Source organism: Gopherus flavomarginatus, chromosome 4, assembly GCF_025201925.1.
Source record: "Gopherus flavomarginatus isolate rGopFla2 chromosome 4, rGopFla2.mat.asm, whole genome shotgun sequence".
NCBI classification, from domain to species: domain Eukaryota; kingdom Metazoa; phylum Chordata; order Testudines; family Testudinidae; genus Gopherus; species Gopherus flavomarginatus.
In genome coordinates this window covers 205,585,574-205,605,381 of record NC_066620.1, presented here as the reverse complement: position 1 = coordinate 205,605,381, position 19,808 = coordinate 205,585,574, and the positions used below count along the sequence as shown (strand labels likewise).

Below are 19,808 nucleotides of genomic sequence, written 5' to 3'. Positions count from 1 at the left end.
ATGAAGATGGGTCTGGGAAGTGAAAGGCATGTTCATTTTGTTTTAAGAAATAATTGTTGGGGAAATGGAGAAAGGGGCAATAGTTTTACACGAAATTCATTTCTCCCTCTCTTGCAGTTATTTAGAAAATAAAGAACACGTCCACAGGTTTGACTTTCTTCTCTTTGGGATTTCAGACCTGCCTGAGACATAATGAATTCAGTATCTGATCTTGAAACAGAGTGAAATTCTGGCCCCATTGAAGTCAATGGGAGCTTTGCCATTATCTTAAGTGGAGCCAGGATTTCACCCAGCGACAGTAGCTTTTCTGACATGTGAAAGGATTCCTTAATGCATGAATCTTTACCCCACTGAATAAATACACTTATCCAAGACTGAACAATCCAAGCTGAAATTCATCTCCTTAAGAGTAAGTATTATTTCCCATATATGCTATAGAAGGGCATGTCTTTAAAATGTATATTAGTCATAAAACATCACGTAATGCACCCAATTACTGGAAAACAAAACAAACAAACGAAACCCACAACACTGGTGCTATTTTTTCCTCCTGTTGAATTTGCTCTAAAACAAGCGTCACAGAAACATCTTAATAACTTTCTAGAGATAGTCATTCAGGACCCTCTCCTGCAATCCCACCCCGCCCCTTGTATGCACCCTCACGATTGCATTTAGCACCTGCTCTCGCTTTGTGTATCAGACACTAATGCTCAAGCAAGCGTTTGCAACAACCCTTCGACAAAACGGCATTCTTCTTAATATTACAGCTCGACTTCAGTTATTTTTAATCAGGTTTCAATTATTCCCTTTGAGCTTCTTTAAAGAAGTACACCTGCAGAATTCTGAAACCACTGGCTTTGATTTAAGAAAAAGAAAAGTATTAGAATTGTGGATTATTTTTCTCTGTACCTGATGTATTGTGTAGGGAGCTCTAGTCCTCTTTGAAGAAGCTCATAAGCCAAGCGGGCAAAGCTTTGGGAAACAGAAGAAAATAAAATAGTGCATACTCCTGAGAAGGAATTACATATTCAATTTTTGTTACTAGTACTTCTTTTTTTTAAAAAAAAAGAGTAGATCTCTCTCAATACACCCACACTATTAGAACAAATTAAATATAGAGACATTGGCGTTGTTGGTAATATGAACCCTTTAGAGGAAATTAGGATACCTTAAATATAAGATTAGGAGTTTAAAAACAGCATTAACATCTTACTGGACCTTATTTTCAAATTTTGCACCCTAAGAGCCATCAATGCTCAATACCAAATTATACATATATAGCTGTAAACACTGGTAATCTAAACAGAGGGTCTGTCTAGACCAGGAAAAAAGGGTGCCTTTTAAAAATTGAGTTAGAGAGCTGGATTGAGCTACTATGACTTGAAACACTCAATGTACTGTAATTAATGTAGACACTGTAATTAATGTAGAAACAGTTTAATACATTTACAATTCTATTAACAAGTCATATTGTAGCCTTTGCTACCCAAACCAGCCCCTTTTCTAGTCTAGATAGATCCAGAGGAGCAAGATAAGATGAGGGCAGGGATGGAAGTGAGAGGTACTGATGCTAGGAATGGAAATGTCCCAGATAACATTACTGGAAGATTTTTTTTGTTTTCCCCTGTGTAGACACAGGACATTGATTTTAAAAAAAAAAGAGACTGTACATCTGAGCCCAAACAAGAAACCAACGCACTGACACCAAAGCGTTTCTCTGATTTCTTCCAATAAGTTATTCATTTCTTCCTTTTATTATTATTATTATTATTTTATTTTGCCCCCTCCCCCCAAAAAAAATCATTAAAAAAGTGAGAATACAAGTGGAAAAATCCTGGTGGTTGTCTTCAAATGTTCCGTGTAAGAGACATTGAGCCACTGTTCTTGCTCCATAGTGCGCCTCTGATCTTAAGTTATTGTCTTTCTTTTTATTATTATTTTGTCCTAGCTAATATAATTCTTCCAAATCCCAATCCAATATTTTAAAGCTAAAATTAAAACTGTTTTGTTTGTTTTAAAAGATTCTCTCTCTCTCTCTCTTTCTTTTATTTATTTATTTTTCTCCTTTTTTCATTTTCTGTGTTTCTCTTCCTTGTCTCCAGTTTTACTACCTGGTCCTTCCCCAGATGTGTGCCTGTTAGCAGTGTTGTTGTTCAAGAACATCTTGTCCATGCCTTTGAGAGCTTCAGTCAGGTAGTTTTGGAGAGCTGTGAGGGCAGCACAGATGGCTGGGGCCCCAAAGCCATGGGTGATGAGGCTGAAGTGAGTCAAGCAGCTCTGAATGCCTGGTTCCAAAATAGGGCTGGGCCTGCTGTTGCCAATGGGTGTCCTGTCCTGGGCCAAGAGATCCGTGAATTCTTTACAAAGTTGCCTGCAAGGGTAGTGAAGAGAAGAGGAGAGAGAGGGCCCAGAGTAGTCAGAGTCACTTCACTTCACTTTGATTAACACTTTGTACACAGCCTGAGACTTCCAAGGTGTTTGACATGCATTAAGTAACAAAGACGGGCAGCTGCCCCTCTCATTCCACCTTCCCCCAACCACACACACACTAGGAAAATGTATTATAGTCATTTTACACATAAATAAACTAGAGTGCAAGGAGGCTGAGGGCCAGGCCCAAAGCATATTGAAGTCAATGAAAGACTCAAATAAAGGCACCGCAATAAGTAGTGAGGTTGGATACAGAACTCAGGCCTCCTTACTCCCACCTTCCCTCCAACAACAAACAGAAGGATCCTGATTTTGTGACCTGAAGCTGCACTCCTTACCCCTCCACAACGTCCCATTGTCCAAGGGAGCAGGAGGGCCTCAAGAATAGGTCCTTGCCGTGCTACTTCCTTGATCAGTTTGATCAGCAAAGAGAGTTTGATCAGCAAAATCAGAGTTCATCCTACTCTTCCAAGTACACCTCTGCTTCTCTGACCTAGAGACTTGGGCCAGAAAGATGCTTCTGAAATGCCATCTATCTTTTCTTAAAATGTATTATTTAGTCTATTTTTTGCCTTTAGAATTAGCCAGATTGCCCTAAACGATAGATAGATAGAAAACTGCTACCTGGAGCTTGACCCTGGTATTAATAATTATATTATTGTTTATTATGATGTTTGTTATTGTTATTATTTTCTCAGAGATGAATGCTACCTGGCCTTCATGCGAAGGCAATACCACCAATAGCCTGTAAACGACTCATTGGGATGACTGCTAAGTAGGATTTGCTGAATACCAAACGTAGTCAGGTCTTTCTCTTCCCATGAATCGTGAATGAACTCTTCCCATGAGGTGTGTGTGTGGGGGGGGGGGTTGTTCAATGATGTAAGCCAATGTTGCAACAGTGATTAGAGAATTTCGGTGCCTCTTTTTTCAGAGAGCCCCGAACACTCCCCTTCTGGACACCAGGCCCCTTTAGGGTGTCTCAAGTCGAGCATCCCCCAACCTGAGACCTCAACATCGCTTTTGAAAATCTTGGCCGGTCATGTCCACACAATGGCTTATAGTCTGTAGATGCTTCCAGGCCGTCTTGCACATGGGTAGCATTGTACAGATTCTGTGCCGAGTGGGGGGTATTGGATATAATACAATAAGGGGGTGGGGAGTCCCCATGATCATCTCACTCGGGCTCGTTCCCTTTAAAATCAGGTCTCGCTGTATCGGCCACTCCTGGAATCGGTCCCGCTCTTCTTTCCAGCCCGCCCGCGCGGTTTTGGTTTGCAAAAGCTCGGGAGCCTACAGGCGAGCACAGCCGCGCGCTCCGCGAGCGAAACGGGAGCGCTAGCCACCAGGTATGGTTTTGCTGGTGCAGCAAACGGGAGGTAAGATCTAAGAGACAGCCATTGCCTGGGCGATAAAGAGACACCAATGGCGGGTTGCTGCTCTATTCTTGCTGGGATGAAAAGAACACAAAGCACCTTTTGGAGAGCGCCGCTTCAAAGCACGGGGGTTGACGTCTGGTGCTTGTTTATCTTTAAAACAGCTCGTTTGCCACCCGGAAGGATGAACGTTGAATCCTTCCCTTTTCATCTGGTGGCTTTCTATGGCTAAAAGTCCCTTCACCCCACTCACAAGGCCCCCAGTGAAACAGGTGCATCATCCCAGAGCGAAATAGAAACCCAGAGGGGAAATGATTACTCCCCACCCCAAATAATAGCAACATCGAGGTAGGAGAGGAGAGTTCATCTGTGATCCTCTGAAATTCCCCATGGGTTAAAGAGTTCAGAGGGTGGGGAAAGATAAAAGTCTTATCCACTAGGAAAGTGCAAAAGAGGAAACTTTGAGTTTGCAGAGCAAACGGCAATGAGTCAAACCCTTGAAAGAGCAAGGCCGGGTTCTGCGAGCAATTAAAGTTCTGGGACATTAATATCTTTTGACCCTGCGGAAAAGAGCAATCAAATTCCATTGGCGTCTAAAAAAAAACCATCTAGACAAATCTGAGCAAACGATTTTCCACGTCTGCATATATTTCTTTAAATTGCGCTCTCAGCGGAGCAAGCGAGTCCTAGAGCACTACATAGCTTGGGTCTTGCCTGCGAGAGAGTTAACATACGGGACGCACCCAGAGCTCACCACCGAAAACCTGATCTGGCCTTAAAACACCAAACCATACAGCGCGAGAGCCAACGATAGGAGTCAATCAAACACAATAGAAAAGCTCCTGTAAAAGTTCCACAGACCTAGCTGTAGTGGCAGGTTTAAAGGTCCCCCTTCTGGAGCTGCAGCTGCACATTTCTCAAGGCGATTAACCCTACACCTTTTGGGGAGGGGAGATTGTAAATTATTTGGTCGGGGTCTTTGATAGATAAGGCTGCTCGCTCTTGAAGTCAAGGTGAGTTTTTTTCCTTTGACTTCAGTCGGAGTGGAGGCAAGGCCTAGCCACTCCTACACAGAGAGAAGCATGAAATACACAAATAGAGAAAGAGAGGAATGCACCCCCAAAACCAAACAACAGGAGAGAGAGATGCAAAGTCAGACACAAGAAAGGAAAGAAACATGGAGACTCAAAACAGGCGGGGGAGGAGAAAGGGGGGAGGGGAGAGAGATAGACACAAACATGGGGACACGTGCACACTCACACAGAAAGAAAGAGTCAAACCCCGGTGTGTTTCATGCGCACACGGCTCCAGGGACGCTGTTACAGCTCCAGCGATACGCACGGACACGTAGTGTTACAGGTCCACACAATCAGACCCAGGGACAGGAACACACCCAGAGCACAGCCTCTCCCCCACACACCTACCGCGCAGTGACAGCGAGAGAGGGAGATCGGGGCAAAGCCTATTGGAGAAAGCGCTGCTGGGCCGGCTCCTTTGCAGAGCGCTAGCGAGAATGGCCGCGTGGAGGAGAACGAGTGTCAAACTCTCCAAGAAGCCGCCCTGCAAGCAAAGCGGGCGGTGGGCTCGTCCTACTCACTTTGTAGCCAGGAGCATGTTCTTCCTGGAGTGGAGATCGCTGGGGTCCGTGTGCTGTCGGTTCAGGTACTCGGAAACAGCTTTGGCTGGAAACTCCGTTTCACAGATGTATCCAAAATCCCGAGCGAGGTGAACAGCTTCACCTGAAGGGAGATGAACAGCCTTTGATCATCACAGGCCAGCTGGGTTGTTCAGTGAGGAGGCTGACCAGACAATGGTTCAACCGAGCCGGCTGGAATAAACTGAGCCACGTTATTGCTGGTGGTACTGGTCACGCTTTGAAAAGATCAGCTCAATTTGGTGCCGGAGAGGCACAACCCCAACTGAATTCAATGACAAAGACGGTTCCATGGGTGTATGAGCCCAGTCTCTGTCTGCAGAGCACACTCCGTTTTTGGTGGAAGGAGCCTTCACATGGCATGTATCGTCTTAGCTCTATTGACTTCAGTTGAGTTTGGTGATTTACACTGGTTACGGTTCTAGTCCCACGGGCAGAGAAAAAGTGTGTTATTAATACATAGATAATACAGACTTTCAAGTGTGTGAAAACAAAAGAGACGTCCTAAGAGGTAAATGGACCCGGACTTAAAATGTGCAGAATAGGTTTGTATTTTCATATACCAGAAAAGTGTCCCAAAAGCTCTACCACAGAATATCATATCCCGTGTGTGTGTGTGTTACACATTATAATAGCCACATCTGGAAAACAAAGCAGCCCAGTGCATTGTATCCAATGGAAAGTGCAGTTTTGCATAGGTCTGATCACAATGCAACAGAAGCTACCCATTCTACCCTCACCCTACCTCCCAAAAAATCCCATTGAAGGGGGACCTTTCATATGAAAAATAATTATTCTAACTACAATTCTAATTGGCATTTCCTCTGGCTGCCTGGTTTCAGGTTTCTACCCTGCAGAGGTTCGTTTCATCAAACTCCTACTGATGTACTTTTCACCACAAGAAGAAGACGACACAGTAGCTGAAGAGGGGGAAAAACAGACTCTGGGGGGATTCCATCAGATTATAGCTCAACCCCTCTAGAATAAAGTATTAAACTCTTTAAAGCACCGCCTGGAGGACCACGAGGAAGATTTCTAACACGCAAACCAGCTATGTCTAATAATTCTAGTACCACATTATTTTTAACGATCAGGACTTACTTTAAAACGTCATTTAGAAAAAAAAAAACCTTCTCAATAATCACCAGAAAGATGGATCACACTGTCCGCCAAATGCTAGAATTTCAGTGGATGGTTATTATCCCCCCCACACACACACACACCCACACACACTAAATTATGTGCAGAGATACCATTCTCACTGCTTTTTGTTAATCCTGGCCAGAGATGAGTGAAACATTTATGCTATAGGCAACATGATTTAACAAGAAAAAAATCCTATTGTCAGAATACAAGATAAATCTACAGCAGATGCAACTTTCTATAGGAGAAGGAAAATCTTTTAAGGTAAATTGTTGATTTATAAGTAAATCAGAGGACAGTAACATAATATATAATGATATTAACGTTGTATAGTTTTATATCCATATATAATGTATGTGCACACACACACGTATGGATCTGCACGTACATTTGTGCTGTGTGTCAACTTTTAAGACCTTCTGATTTTGCTATTAAAGTGAACGCATAGTTTTACACACACACATAGATAAAGGTATGGGGTGTGTGTTTGAAACTATGTATTAATTAATATATATGAATATGTATATCAGACGATGAATGTATTTTCTCACATGGTAAATGTTTATATATAGTGTCTTTAACTATGCATTCATAGTTTGATAGGTATTTTCATGTAATGTACTATGATTTATGAATATATAGATGTACTATTGCGTCAAAATAGAAACAATACTTATAACTAGAACGAATATAGTCTTGATTGATAGATTTTGATTTCACATATGAGTGTGTAACGATGTATTGCATTTATAATTAAATCAGAAGAATGTAAAAGTTAATATATAGTACAAATCTATAGGCACATGCATATGAGATACAACATAGTGTGTTATTGTACATATTGAATGTTGCTCACCTCTTTGCATATGTATAATATAAATACATATAATTCATAATTACATCACATAATTGTTAGTTATAATTTCTGAAGAACCAGTTTGCCTCAGAATAAACACAGTATTTCCTAAAAAAACAAGTGACAGTCTTGTGAATTCCACATTTCAATACAGTACGAACATCAGAGCTTCACATCAAGTATGGGATAGCGTTTGTTCATTTAAGAGGAGGTATAACTCGAGTATTCTTTTTTTTTCTTTTGTTTCTTTCTTTTATTCCCCCCTCACTCCTCCCTTCTTCTTAAAGAAAGGGCTCGCTTGTTTCTTTGTTAAACTTTCACCCTCAGGTAAACTGTACTTATAACTGTTAATTTGTAATAACTTCTTTCCTTTGTTGAAATTAAAAAAAATAGTTCTTTATTATTTTCGTTGAATGGCCGCATTGTAATATGCATCTGCCATAATTAAGGTTGGAAGTAAATGAATTAGCTTTAAATTCCTGGACCCAGCACGAACTAGATCATTATTCAAAGGGAACATTGCCTGGAAATCCACAAGAGTAGGGAATGGGAATATTTGCATAACTGCAGAGAAAGTTCGATTCTGCAGATCTCACTGAGGCAAACCTGAATTCAAGACACCCATTGAAGTTAATGGGAGTTTGTTCAGTGACTTCAGCGTGATTTAAATGAAGTCTTTAAAGTCTTAACTTCACCTAGTATTATGCATGTTAAACAGATCTTAATGCCACGGCTGCAACGATTTCCACTTAATCCATGAAACTTTGCAAAATGTCAAGCTCCCAAACCAAGAAGACTTCGGAGCAGCCAATAGTGTGAAGCGAGCTTGCAATTCACCGCTTACCTTCCACCAGGGAGGTGAGTAAAGTGACATTTGCGGCCTTACGCCTGCCGGCTGGTAAATTCAAACCGATTTTTTCTAGCCTCTCTCTCAACGATCTCCCTCCATTTTTCGATTTGGCTCTGGAATTGCAAAGAAATTAACATTCTGATTAACCTCGGAATGTCCCTGAAACAAACTTTTAGACTGTGCAATTTAAAGACCACTGGAGCTTGAAGGGGTTTTAACTTCAGGTTAGCACATTGTGTGTGCGCGCGCTTGCTGGTCGAGTTTGCTGAGGTTTGCTTAATTTTTGCCACACACAACTGACTAAGTTCCCCCTCCCCCTTTAACGTACAGAAAACAAATGCATAGAATGAAATAACTTCTGTATAAGCTGCTGTCATGGAAGAAACCAAATTGGTTCCTACAGTATAAGACTAAGGCGTATTAGGATACGATTGTCTATCTAGGTGGGAAGACAGAAGTATGGGATGAACTGATAGGGTGTACCTAGAGGAAGCATGGAAGATATAAGGGAAATTGATAAGAACACCTAAGGTAGAATTCAATAGATATTATACAGGAAATATTGAACTATCTATTGGAACAGCTACATTATATATGGGACATGAATACTTAGTGATAAGAGCACCTAATGGAATCTATATAGGGAATTATTGATAGGGACATTAAAAGGAAGACTGTGATATTCATGGGAAATGCAGAGTTATTGTGAGGGCCAGGTATAGTTTATAATAACAACAACAGGAGATATACCAATCTCCTAGAACTGGAAGGGACCAAAGGTCATTGAGTCCAGCCCCCTGCCTTCACTAGCAGGACCAAGTACTGATTTTTGCCCCAGATCCTTAAGCGGCCCCCTCAGGGATTAAACTCACAACCCTGGGTTTAAGCAGGCTAATGCGCAAACCACTGAACTATCTCGCCTCCCAAGTTTTATGCAGGTGATTTAAATCCGGGGTGAAATACTGGCTCCACTTGAAGTCAATGGGAGTTTTCCCATTGACCTCAGCACGCCAGGATTTCACCCCAGATCTTTTATCATTAACAACTTTTTTTAAATTGTATATAAGGAATATGAAAGGAAGTCACATCCTGTAGAGAAAGTCTCCCTACCTAGATTCTGGTCTCTCAGTATTTTGTGCCAAAGTAGATAGGAACCAATGGCACAGTTGCAAGAGAGCAGCCATCTATACTTCACATGCTCTGAAATATAGATATTGAACCAAAACCTTCGCTAAAGTTTGAACTCAAGATACAAAGTAAAGTCAGCATAGTCCACTGTTTGGGTCCTGGGTCTTCTCCAGAAATCACAGAGGCTCAGTAATGGCGCATGTGTTTAACTAGTTATAGTTTCTATTTGAAATTTCTCTTGCAGATGTTCTCTTTGCTCCACTCTCTATTACAATGCACAGGCAGATTCGCATCTGTAAATTAAAAATCTGGCGTATTCTTTGCTAACAATATGTCCACATATGACACTCTGGGAGAAGGACATGGGCAGACAAATCAACGCAGAGGAATGGGACTTGCCTTGGGAAGGAGGACCAGCAACCTGTCTGTAGTACAATAAAAGAAATGTTCTTTAAGGTACTGTTTCAGTGCTACCTCACACCAGTCAGGTTAATGTTAATATAACATATATATATATATATATTAACATTAACCTGACTGATATGAGGTAGCACTGAAACAGTACCTTAAAGAACATATCTATCTATCTATCTATCTAGTGTGTATGTGTATGTAAAATGGGGATAAATGTTAGAGAAATTGGGGTTAAAGTGGAGAGTTTATGTATATATGGTGGACATGTCCAGTCATTAGAAAGTATTAGGATAAAACCTGTAACTAAATATCACAAATTGTTGGATATTTATCACCAAATAATCCTTTGGTAATCCTTCAAGGGCTTCCCAGTGGAAATGGTCAAACACAAGAGGAAATGAAGAATTACTAATCTCTCATCTGCCAGTAGATGCTGGAGTATTGGTAGCTTCTGGTCAGAAAAAGAAAAATAGTCCAAACCTAGAGGAATGGTTCAAAAACTATGGGAGGCTGTTGTTATGGAAAAAATTAACACACCAATTATGTACCCAGCAAATTAGACAGAGGACAAATAGCTACTTATATATTTGGTTACCTTTGGGTCAATATCAAATAAAGTACATTCACCAGTACATTCACCTGAAAAAAAAACCATCACACATGTCCATTGTTTAAAAAAATGTTAGTATTTAATAGACATGCCTGGTCCTTAAGTATGTGTATACAGAGATGTCACTAAATTCAATAAACTCACTAGAAAGGACATTTTGTAGGTGTAATGATGCTCACTCTGTAACATGGTAACACCTTTTAAATAGACTATATTCTCGCATAATACCTCTTTAAACAAAAACTAGCTGTTGCAATGATTGCTTTGTTTCTGATATTCAATTGGCAAGGATTTGTAAACTTCTTAAAACTTCCTAACTAATGTAAATAAATAAATAAATAAAGTTTATTTGTTTTAAATCTCTGCTTCTTTTACAGGCAAAAATCATAGTAGCTAAGCTTTCTTACCTATAACGCCTGTATTCATAGAGAAGGCCTTTTATTTAAATAGAAGCCTTCCTCTAAAATGTATGTTTGAATAGATTAATATGTGTATGTAAGAGAGAGAGTTGGGAAGAAAGTAAGTAAGTAAATGAGTGTGTGTGTGTGTGAGAGAGAGAGAGAGAGAGATCCCTTACTGACCTTACTATGAGCTGCCTTCTCAGTCTTGTACACCAACGTAACTTTATGCATTAATTTCCATGTTTTCACGTTGCTACTTATTTTTGCCCTGCCTTGAGTTCTACACACACAACTACAACATAAGAACAACACATATTTGCAAATGCCTTTACCATAGTATAGACTTTAGACAAAATGCTTAGTCTATGTGTGTGTCTACGTAAATACCCACACTTGCTGCAAGCCCTTACCTTCTAAGTACTCCTCCTAAAAGGGATGCATTCAGACACTCTGGAGGCGAGAGGCGTCTTTGAACTTCTCCCACGGTTACTTTATACTTTGAAGTGGAACTGAGCAAGGACAATCGGCCAGGTACTGAGCAAAACACCTCGCCGGTATTGACTGACATGCCACCCAGGAAGCCATCTTTATTCATCATCAGAGAAGTAACAGATTTTGGAGGAACTGGAACTGGAGAGAGAAAGAAGGGGTGACGGTGGAGGTATATCACATGATGACACATAAGAGTACAAACTGTCCAGACTGTCTAGTCTGACATCCATAGCACAGCTGAAGAAAAGTCAATTAATAGGCCCAGAGTTTCCTAGGTGCTACACCAATAAGAGTCGCCGTTGTCTTGAGTCTATAGGAAATTGACCTGGATGGGTGATAATGGATATGGTGCAGTGGAGTACAGCTGATATATATTGGTTTGACAATTCAAAAAATGTATATTATAAATGTATTTTAACTGTATTTCTCCCTAAATTATTTGTTTGTAAGCCGTGCGATGCAGGAGCTATATCTTCTTGTGTAATGGACAGCGCCGGGCACATGGATGGGTTACAAGAAAATTAATACTCCTCTTCGTAATACTTCTGTTACTAACAATGATAACAACTAGGAAAAAAATCTAATGAAGACAAAGGAGTTACTGGTTTAAGTGAGAATCAGGACTACAGAATTTAACAAGGAAAGGATTACGTTATTGTTGTTTTGGGCTTTTAACAAGACAGGTTTGTGCAACATAATTAGCACAATTATTCCTCCCATAAAAAGGTGCATTAGAAAATAGTCTGCTGTCAGATCGCTTAGCATACTATATAACAAACATACAAAAGTGGGACTATTCAGTTTCTAAATAAATCTGGTCTGACTCCAGCAACAAAAATACATCAGGGGATTTTTTTAAAAAAAGTTTTCCCCTTAACCAGTACCAGACAAAGTAGTTAATTTCTCTGAGTAACAAATAAGATTGCTCTAGGAAAAACCGAAGGACTTATACCATTCTAATTCTAATAACACCGAACAGACACAATTAGGAACAAACACTTATTTTGCTAAACTAAAAAAGCAAGCAATTCCCTCCTGGTATGAATTTTGTTTACAAATCAACTTAAATAGCTTGTTCATAATTGTGTGTAACTGTTATGATTTACAGCAGGTGCTCTAATCAATCAACCATATCACTTTAATTTATAGACAGCGTCGCTGCATTTTCCCAGTTGTTTCATTTCTGCACGTAATTGATAACAAACCATACTTAAGGTATGTTTTATGCAGGAGTTAATAAGAGCTGACAGCTTGCTACTACTGCTTCCTTTTGGAATCACTGCAGCCTTATTTCCTTATAGAACGTGTATTCCTAAATTCTAGATTTGCTGGTGGCAGTCTAGGGGGCATATTTTACAGAGAAAACTAATTGATTACACACCCCTGTACAGCAGATCCTCCTTTGCAATATCGCATTGCCAGTCAATCAGTTGCAAAACCAATTTTGCAAGTAATAGGTTCTACTACATACATATGCCGGCTACTTAGGTACTTATAATACATGCCAGTTAGATCATAAAACCCTATTTATTTGCAACATGTCTGGAGAATCAACCCATTGGAGTTGAGGGACTATTTAAGTCGTCTGGGACTGCTGAACAATAAGATCGGATAGCCTAATACCGTAACAAGTGCTAACAACTGGGCAACTGCCAATTTTATAACCTCGGTGTATGGAATAGACACAACAGGGTTTCGCTGTTTTTATTATAAATGATTTCCAACCCCAGGCCAGACTCCCACAATAAAAGCTCTGTAACAGCGCAAAGCCAAAACGCATGTAGATTTCATATATACAGATTGCTTCAAATAGACTGCACATAGTCTCTAATGTAAACAACTTATTTTGATGCATCCGACGAAGTGGGTATTCACCCAGGAAAGCTAATGCTCCAATACGTCTGTTAGTCTATAAGGTGCCACAGGACTCTTTGCTGCTTTTACAGATCCAGACTAACACGGCTACCTACCCCTCTGAAACTTATTTTGAGTGGCTTTACTGAGGAGAGGTGATCAGAAACGGGAACGGATTCCCATTTTGTATTATTTTGACTAAGACGACGTATATAGCTTCGGAAGGAGGTTTCCAGCTTCTCAAATCTAGCCCGTCAAAAAACTTGAAATTGGCACAAAACCAGTTATAAAAGGGGGACAGGCCCGATGCGGTTTTTCCATTGCTATGAATAGGAATGTTGTCATTGATCCAATAGATCAGTCAGACCCTTTGGTTTTAGGATGCTTTAAGTGTATGTTAAAACAAACAAACAAACAAAAACCTCTCCCCTCTGCGCTACATTTTTCAGTAAGATGTTTTGCAGAGTCATTCAAGTGCCCCCATCAAGACACAATCGGGTTGTTTTGAAAATAAATGAACATACACACGCTGTGAAATCACTAATCCTTTAAAGGACCACTAACAACTGAGATCATTTCACTCTGCAATCTTCTCCAAGCCAACAAACACACACAAAGGTTTTGATACACCTTTCCAGTACCTATATTTAGTGACTAGTTTATCAGGTCACTGTCCAGTGAACTGAGAAATTAAACAAGAGACAATAGTCGTATGAACATTTGGTCTTCGTCTAAACTCACCACAGAGAGAGCTGAACACATGATACGTTTAAACGTCTCTCTCCCAATTTGCTTTGCCCTTTTTGGAGCATTTGTTACACTAGTTTACCTTTGAAATATGGATTTAATATATTCAATATTTTGTTTCATGCAAATTAATTTTGGTAGGCAAGTTAGTCCTCTTTCCTGCTATGCTTTGAAAACTTCTGCTATTGTTCTTTACAAAAACTATACAAAAGGGACTAGGTATACATCAAGATCACTTGAGTATAATAATTCTAAACACATTTAGGAGTCTTACAAGCCTGTGCAAGCATATCTATTGCGATTTCATAGCTTCAGAGATATGTATTCTAATCTATACTCTATCTTTCATAAATTACCTGCCACTCCAAAAAAAAGTGAGTTTACCATGGAATGGATTAATTCTCTCTCTCTATCATTACAAAGATATTAGAACTATTACCAGAGATAATATATTTTTGAGATTTTAGAGGCTAGTGCATTTATTTAAACAATTCTACACTGTATTCCCTGGCGTATTTTTACCTACATCGATGTGTTTTCCAAATCTGCTTTTATGCCTCATAATAACTGTCCATAGAAGGACACAACACACGCGCACACAAGTTTCTGCCTACTTCTTGCACGTTTTGCTTTGTCCCATTTATGCTGATCTTCTTGTCACTTCCACAAATTTTTTCTCCCAAACTCTTTTGTGTGTGTCTTCTTTCCCATTGTTCCTCAAAACCTCCCCTCCAGCTTTGAGAAAAAAATGTGATTTTCCTGGTCCTTTCAGCCTCATTGTCATTTCCCCTCCCATTTCTCTTCAGCTTATCAATAAACCGAGAGAGCAACAGTAGCCGCTTGATTTGTTAGTAATTATGAGCATACTGTTCCTGCAAACGGAATCTCTAGATGAGGGAGAAGGCTTTAAAACGACAGCAGGAAATGGTAAGGAAATGGAGCATGGCAAAACTCAGCGTGAAGCTTTCAGTTCTTTACATGTTTACAATTTTCTGTGCATACATTAAGGCTCAGTCTTTTTTCATTTCTCTGTTGGGTTGCTCTACACAACTGCGTGGTAATGCAAAAGTAGCATTTCACACACACACACCCTCCACACACACCCACACACGGATTAAATTAATAATGGGATGTAAGTACTCGACATTATTCCAGCACCTTCGTTATACTGCAAGACAAAAACGTGGTTTAAAGAAATATTGGTGGTTAATCATCTGCACTGGGCACAAACTAATAGTATTGTATCCATTTGTTGTCTGCAGATCTCCCTAAGTATTAACTGGATTTGGAATTAGCCTTCATTAGAAAGGTTTATGTCCATCAAAACGGTCAAGGATTTGGCAGTGGGTGATTTGGTTTGACTTTGTAGGTAAACCTAGAAACCCGGGAATACATAATACCCCCTGACACTGAGCCTCGATCCTGATTTTTTTTTTAAATCTATCTACCTATCGTGTCTTCATGAGCTGATGGCGTAAGTTCGATTCCACCACCACTCCTTGCATTTGAAGCGAGGAATTAATTTAAGAGTGAAATCTATTACCCCGAAATAGTTTCCCATTAAAGCAAACGCGATAATGAAATACAGTTGGTGTTCCAGGAAAAGAACCAAAAATAAACAAATAAACCAAGGCAAATTCTCTGCGTTACATTTCAACCGATTCGCAGCTCGATCACCTGAAAAGCTGTAACCAGATATGGTGGTTTTTAGTTAATCATTTATTGCTGGTCACTTCAGGAAGCGGGAGAGAGGAAAAAAAATCTTATCCTGTTTCATTGAGGGAGTGACTTTTTGAAAGTGTTAAGAGGCTCCTTGTGTGTGATCCTTGGGGGGCGGGGTGGAATTAGAGCTTATTTGCACTACCTTAGCATATTAAGCTTAAAATAGAGTTTGGTGCTACTGTTTGTGTATGTGCGCTCACAAACAATGTACAGAAATGGTTTAAAGTAAATACATCAGGATACTTTTAAGGTCACTGACTATGTCCCCAAAGTCACAACAATTGAACTTTGGACTCAGGCCACGCGAGATTTTGAAAGAGGGCAATTTATTTTGTCATAGATCATGTCAAACAAATTACAGCTGAGCTGTTGACAAGGGGACCCGCTACGGCCTTCCTTACACGCCGAAATCCCCCCCTTGATTTCAGCAGCAACCTGGGGGACAGGGAGTGTGAGGATAACCCCAGATAATATGTAGCTGCTAACTCCTTAAACCCGAGATAAATTTAATATTAATACTCTTGATGATGATGATCATCATCATCACAGCCATTTATCTAGGCTTCCTCCCTTTCCTTTCCTTTCCACCACGCCAATCTTAATGGAACTAAGAGTTCAGAATGATTTTTTAATGTCTCGTTGGATTTTTAGACTGGTAATGTACCGCATCCTTCTCATTATTACTTTATTGATTGCTCATTGACCAGACCCCTTCAAATCGTATTAGCCACCCTCTGCCAGTTTAGATTAGGGGAGTTTGAAAAGCACCTTTCATTATTTCGCCACCCCTACCATCACCACCACAGTAGAGTAGAGGTTTGGCAGCTTAATGCGCTCTCTAATGGGGCAGCTAAGAGACGAGGGGCCACGGTCCCTGCCTATTGCATTAATAGCTCAAAGGGGGCTAATACAGAAAATTAGCCTTAAACGAGCTCTGGAGATCTCCAAATGAAAGAGCCATTTATCACGCTGGCTACCTTCACTCCACTCGTTTGCTCTCTCTACTGGGAACAACTCATTTCCTCTTAACTAAATTACTTCAGAAATGTCAAGTAAGCCCAGATAGCAAACATAACAAGAGTGTGTGTGTGTATAATCTATTGTGTGGGATCAATACGGATAACCAATTGAACAGTTCAAGATGAAGATGATTATAATATTTTTACAAGGGTTTCTTAAAATTTTAGGCAAGCTTTCTGAAGCTGTAGATAGATAATCATCATTACTTCCATGACTCTCAAAGATCATAAACATGTATGCACTTATACCCGAGAGGATGGATGAGATATTTGTGTTAATAATTTACTTCTATACCATATCTTTCACATTACATTTTTATGAGAACGTTTTTAACAGTAAACTAGCTTCTTTTGAAACAGGCAAATCCGTCAACCCTCCTCCTGTCCAGATTCCATTTATCATTAAGTACACTTCCCTGGTAATAATCAAGAAGAAAATCTATCTATCTATCTATCATCTGCCAGCAAGATTGATCTGCGGGTCTTTGATAACTTATTCTTATTTCAAAGTACATTTCTATGGCAGCAAAGTGTTGAGACCACAGCAAAATTCACACTGCACCCTTTCTATTTTGCACCTTCTATCGGTCTGATCCAACATCGTCTGCCACAGATATGACCCCATGTGTCTCTTCCCTTCTACCAGTGTTCAAAGAAAACCTAAACTCACAAAATTAGACTAAAAGTTCAATAAAGCACAGTATTAATTCGAGGGAGGGGGGATAACATCTCTATGCCTTTTAACACATCTACGAGAAAATGTCGGTATCTTTTCTTACTGATATGATTTTAAAAGTGTGTATCTATACCTTTAAATATAGCTATTATAATTCTAAGTGTCTTCTGATAGAGATTAGGGTTAAGCATACACCTGTGGTTGTGGATATATTCAGATGTGTGCACACATTCACAGGCATACTAGAATTATCAGCATCTTCTGATCTCTTTCTCTCTCTCTCTATTTAATATAATTGTAAGTATCATTAGACGTGCTTAACTGCTTGACACTGACTACCTTTAGAGCCACAATCACTATGTATTGACACCGAATGTTCCTGCTACCCTTTTCGTTTTGAAAAAACAAAAAACAGTCTGTTTTGACGAAGTGGTCACATACAATATATGGCAGTGTTCTGCACATAACATAATGCAAAATGTGCGTACGAGGCAAAGAATATAAGAAGGCAGATCAACGCTAAAGAGAAGCCTCTAAGCCACAAATCAACAGCCAATTAATCACGAAGGCCCAAGAGAAAACATTGCGTATGAGCGAGAGAGAAAGAGAGAGCTAGATCTAGACAGTGCATGCATTCGCAAACCGATATGTTACACACCTAAACCCATAGGCTGGTAATGCATGCGAACTGAAAAGCGCAGAGCAGTTCTTTTTCTTAAAGACAATTCACTGTTTCCCACAACACCCCACGTTTCTCCACCACCCGCCATAAATTATGTTGTCAAAAGAGCTTCAGGTTTTCATCCCTCCTTCCCCAAAGTTATGCTTGCTCGAATTTACATAATTGCATTTTTAAAGGAAACAAATGATCGAGTGCTGTTGATAGTAAACAATAAGGGCCAGCATCGCTAAGCGTCAGCTCGAGTATTTAAAACTGAATCTAGAAATAGAAATTCCTTGGATAATTAAAGATAGCTCTCCCTAAATGTGCAGTGTGAGAGCTGTTTAATGTCTATGAGCATAACCCATGCTAATCGCCATGCATCTTCAAGTGACTGTCAGAGAAATGTAAAAAAAATTAAGCAGCTGCAACACGCCCAAAATGAGTTATTGTAATTACATTTAATTAGTTTAATTAGTTAATTATTTTGCTTACAGCTGTACAAGAGACTGCAAACATTTGTTAATATCACATTCCCTTTAACAGTATGGGGTGATTCTGCAGTTACACTAAATCATGTATGCATATGCAGAATGATTTTAAAAATGGGCATATTGGAGAGGGAGGTTGTATTTCCATAAGCGTGTGTTTCTTCCCGGCTCTCCCAACACATTTGGCACGATTGGAAAACGCATAAAAGCCACAAATGGAAACAAACAATCCACACAGTGCAGATCAAGAACTACTAGAGGGGAAAAGTTAAGGTATATCTGTGAAAACTATTTTATAGTATGTGGTGCCATTTTTACACCAATATCAAAATAGGAATTGCTGGGAAATTCAAAACTTGATGACTGTCTACTTATTTTAAATCAGTTGGCAGCAATTATAAGAAATATTTAAGATAAAATGTAATTATCTAACATCTCGACAAGAAAATACTTGTTCCTTTTACCTCCTCTTTCCTCGTTTCATCTATCTATCTATCTATCTATCTCCCACGCGAGTCTATTTTCCGGGTTAACTAATTGGCTCAAAGTAAAATCATATCAGGAAAACATTGCTACACAGTATAAGTTTGTCAAGCTTGTTGGAATAATCCATACCTTTTTTAATGACAGACTGGTCCAGTAGGTTCATACCGCTGTTATTGGCATCTTCAACAGACTGTGAATATAAAAACATAACTATTAAAATTGACTGGATATTAAAGAATGGCGTACATAAATCATGTCATTCCAAACTAGAGTTACTGTTATTTCCATTTATATTAATTCACTGGGGGAAGAAAGGTTTATTAGTAGTAGTATTATTATTCCTCCAAATCGACATGGAAATGAAATTGTTCCAAATTATATGGGATTATAATAAAAAGAGGTGTGAAGCATATGGGGTGCAATAGTATTTTTGTTATCTTATAAAACATGGATATTACATAATCTTTTTTGTATTCGATAAAGCTTTATATTTTTCTTTGAAAATTTGGCAATTTGGTAACATCTCCAAGATCTAGTATCTAAATGAACACGTTTAAGGACAACTTAGTTGTTTATTATTAATTATTATTATTATTTTATTATTACCCCTGCCATTTAACTCACAGGCCATTTACTTTTTATATAGGAAGGTTTACATTATAGACTGTAATTAAAGTTTGAGCAATTCAGAGTGCAGTGCAACACCCACATACTATAGGAAACAAAAAGATTAACACTCGCACTGTTTGGTTTAAAAGTTAGAAGTGTGTGTGTGTGTGTGAGAGAGAGAGAGATGGG

The 19,808-nt window shown here is 39.4% G+C and overlaps 1 protein-coding gene across 3 annotated transcripts in view; it reads right to left on the bottom strand.

Annotated features, from left to right (window-relative positions):
• Positions 1–689: 689 nt before the first annotated feature.
• The window catches only part of TFAP2B (transcription factor AP-2 beta), a 28,247-nt gene continuing 9,128 nt past the window's right edge, over positions 690–19,808 (bottom strand). For all 3 annotated transcript variants that reach the window (XM_050948863.1, XM_050948861.1, XM_050948862.1), the window contains 5 exons: positions 19,140–19,200; positions 11,273–11,492; positions 8,304–8,422; positions 5,404–5,545; positions 690–2,371 (listed from right to left, as the gene is read on the bottom strand). In XM_050948863.1, the coding sequence (XP_050804820.1) occupies positions 2,071–2,371; positions 5,404–5,545; positions 8,304–8,422; positions 11,273–11,492; positions 19,140–19,200 (843 nt within the window). In that variant the 3' untranslated portion in view covers positions 690–2,070. The remainder of the gene's footprint in view (positions 2,372–5,403; positions 5,546–8,303; positions 8,423–11,272; positions 11,493–19,139; positions 19,201–19,808) is intronic.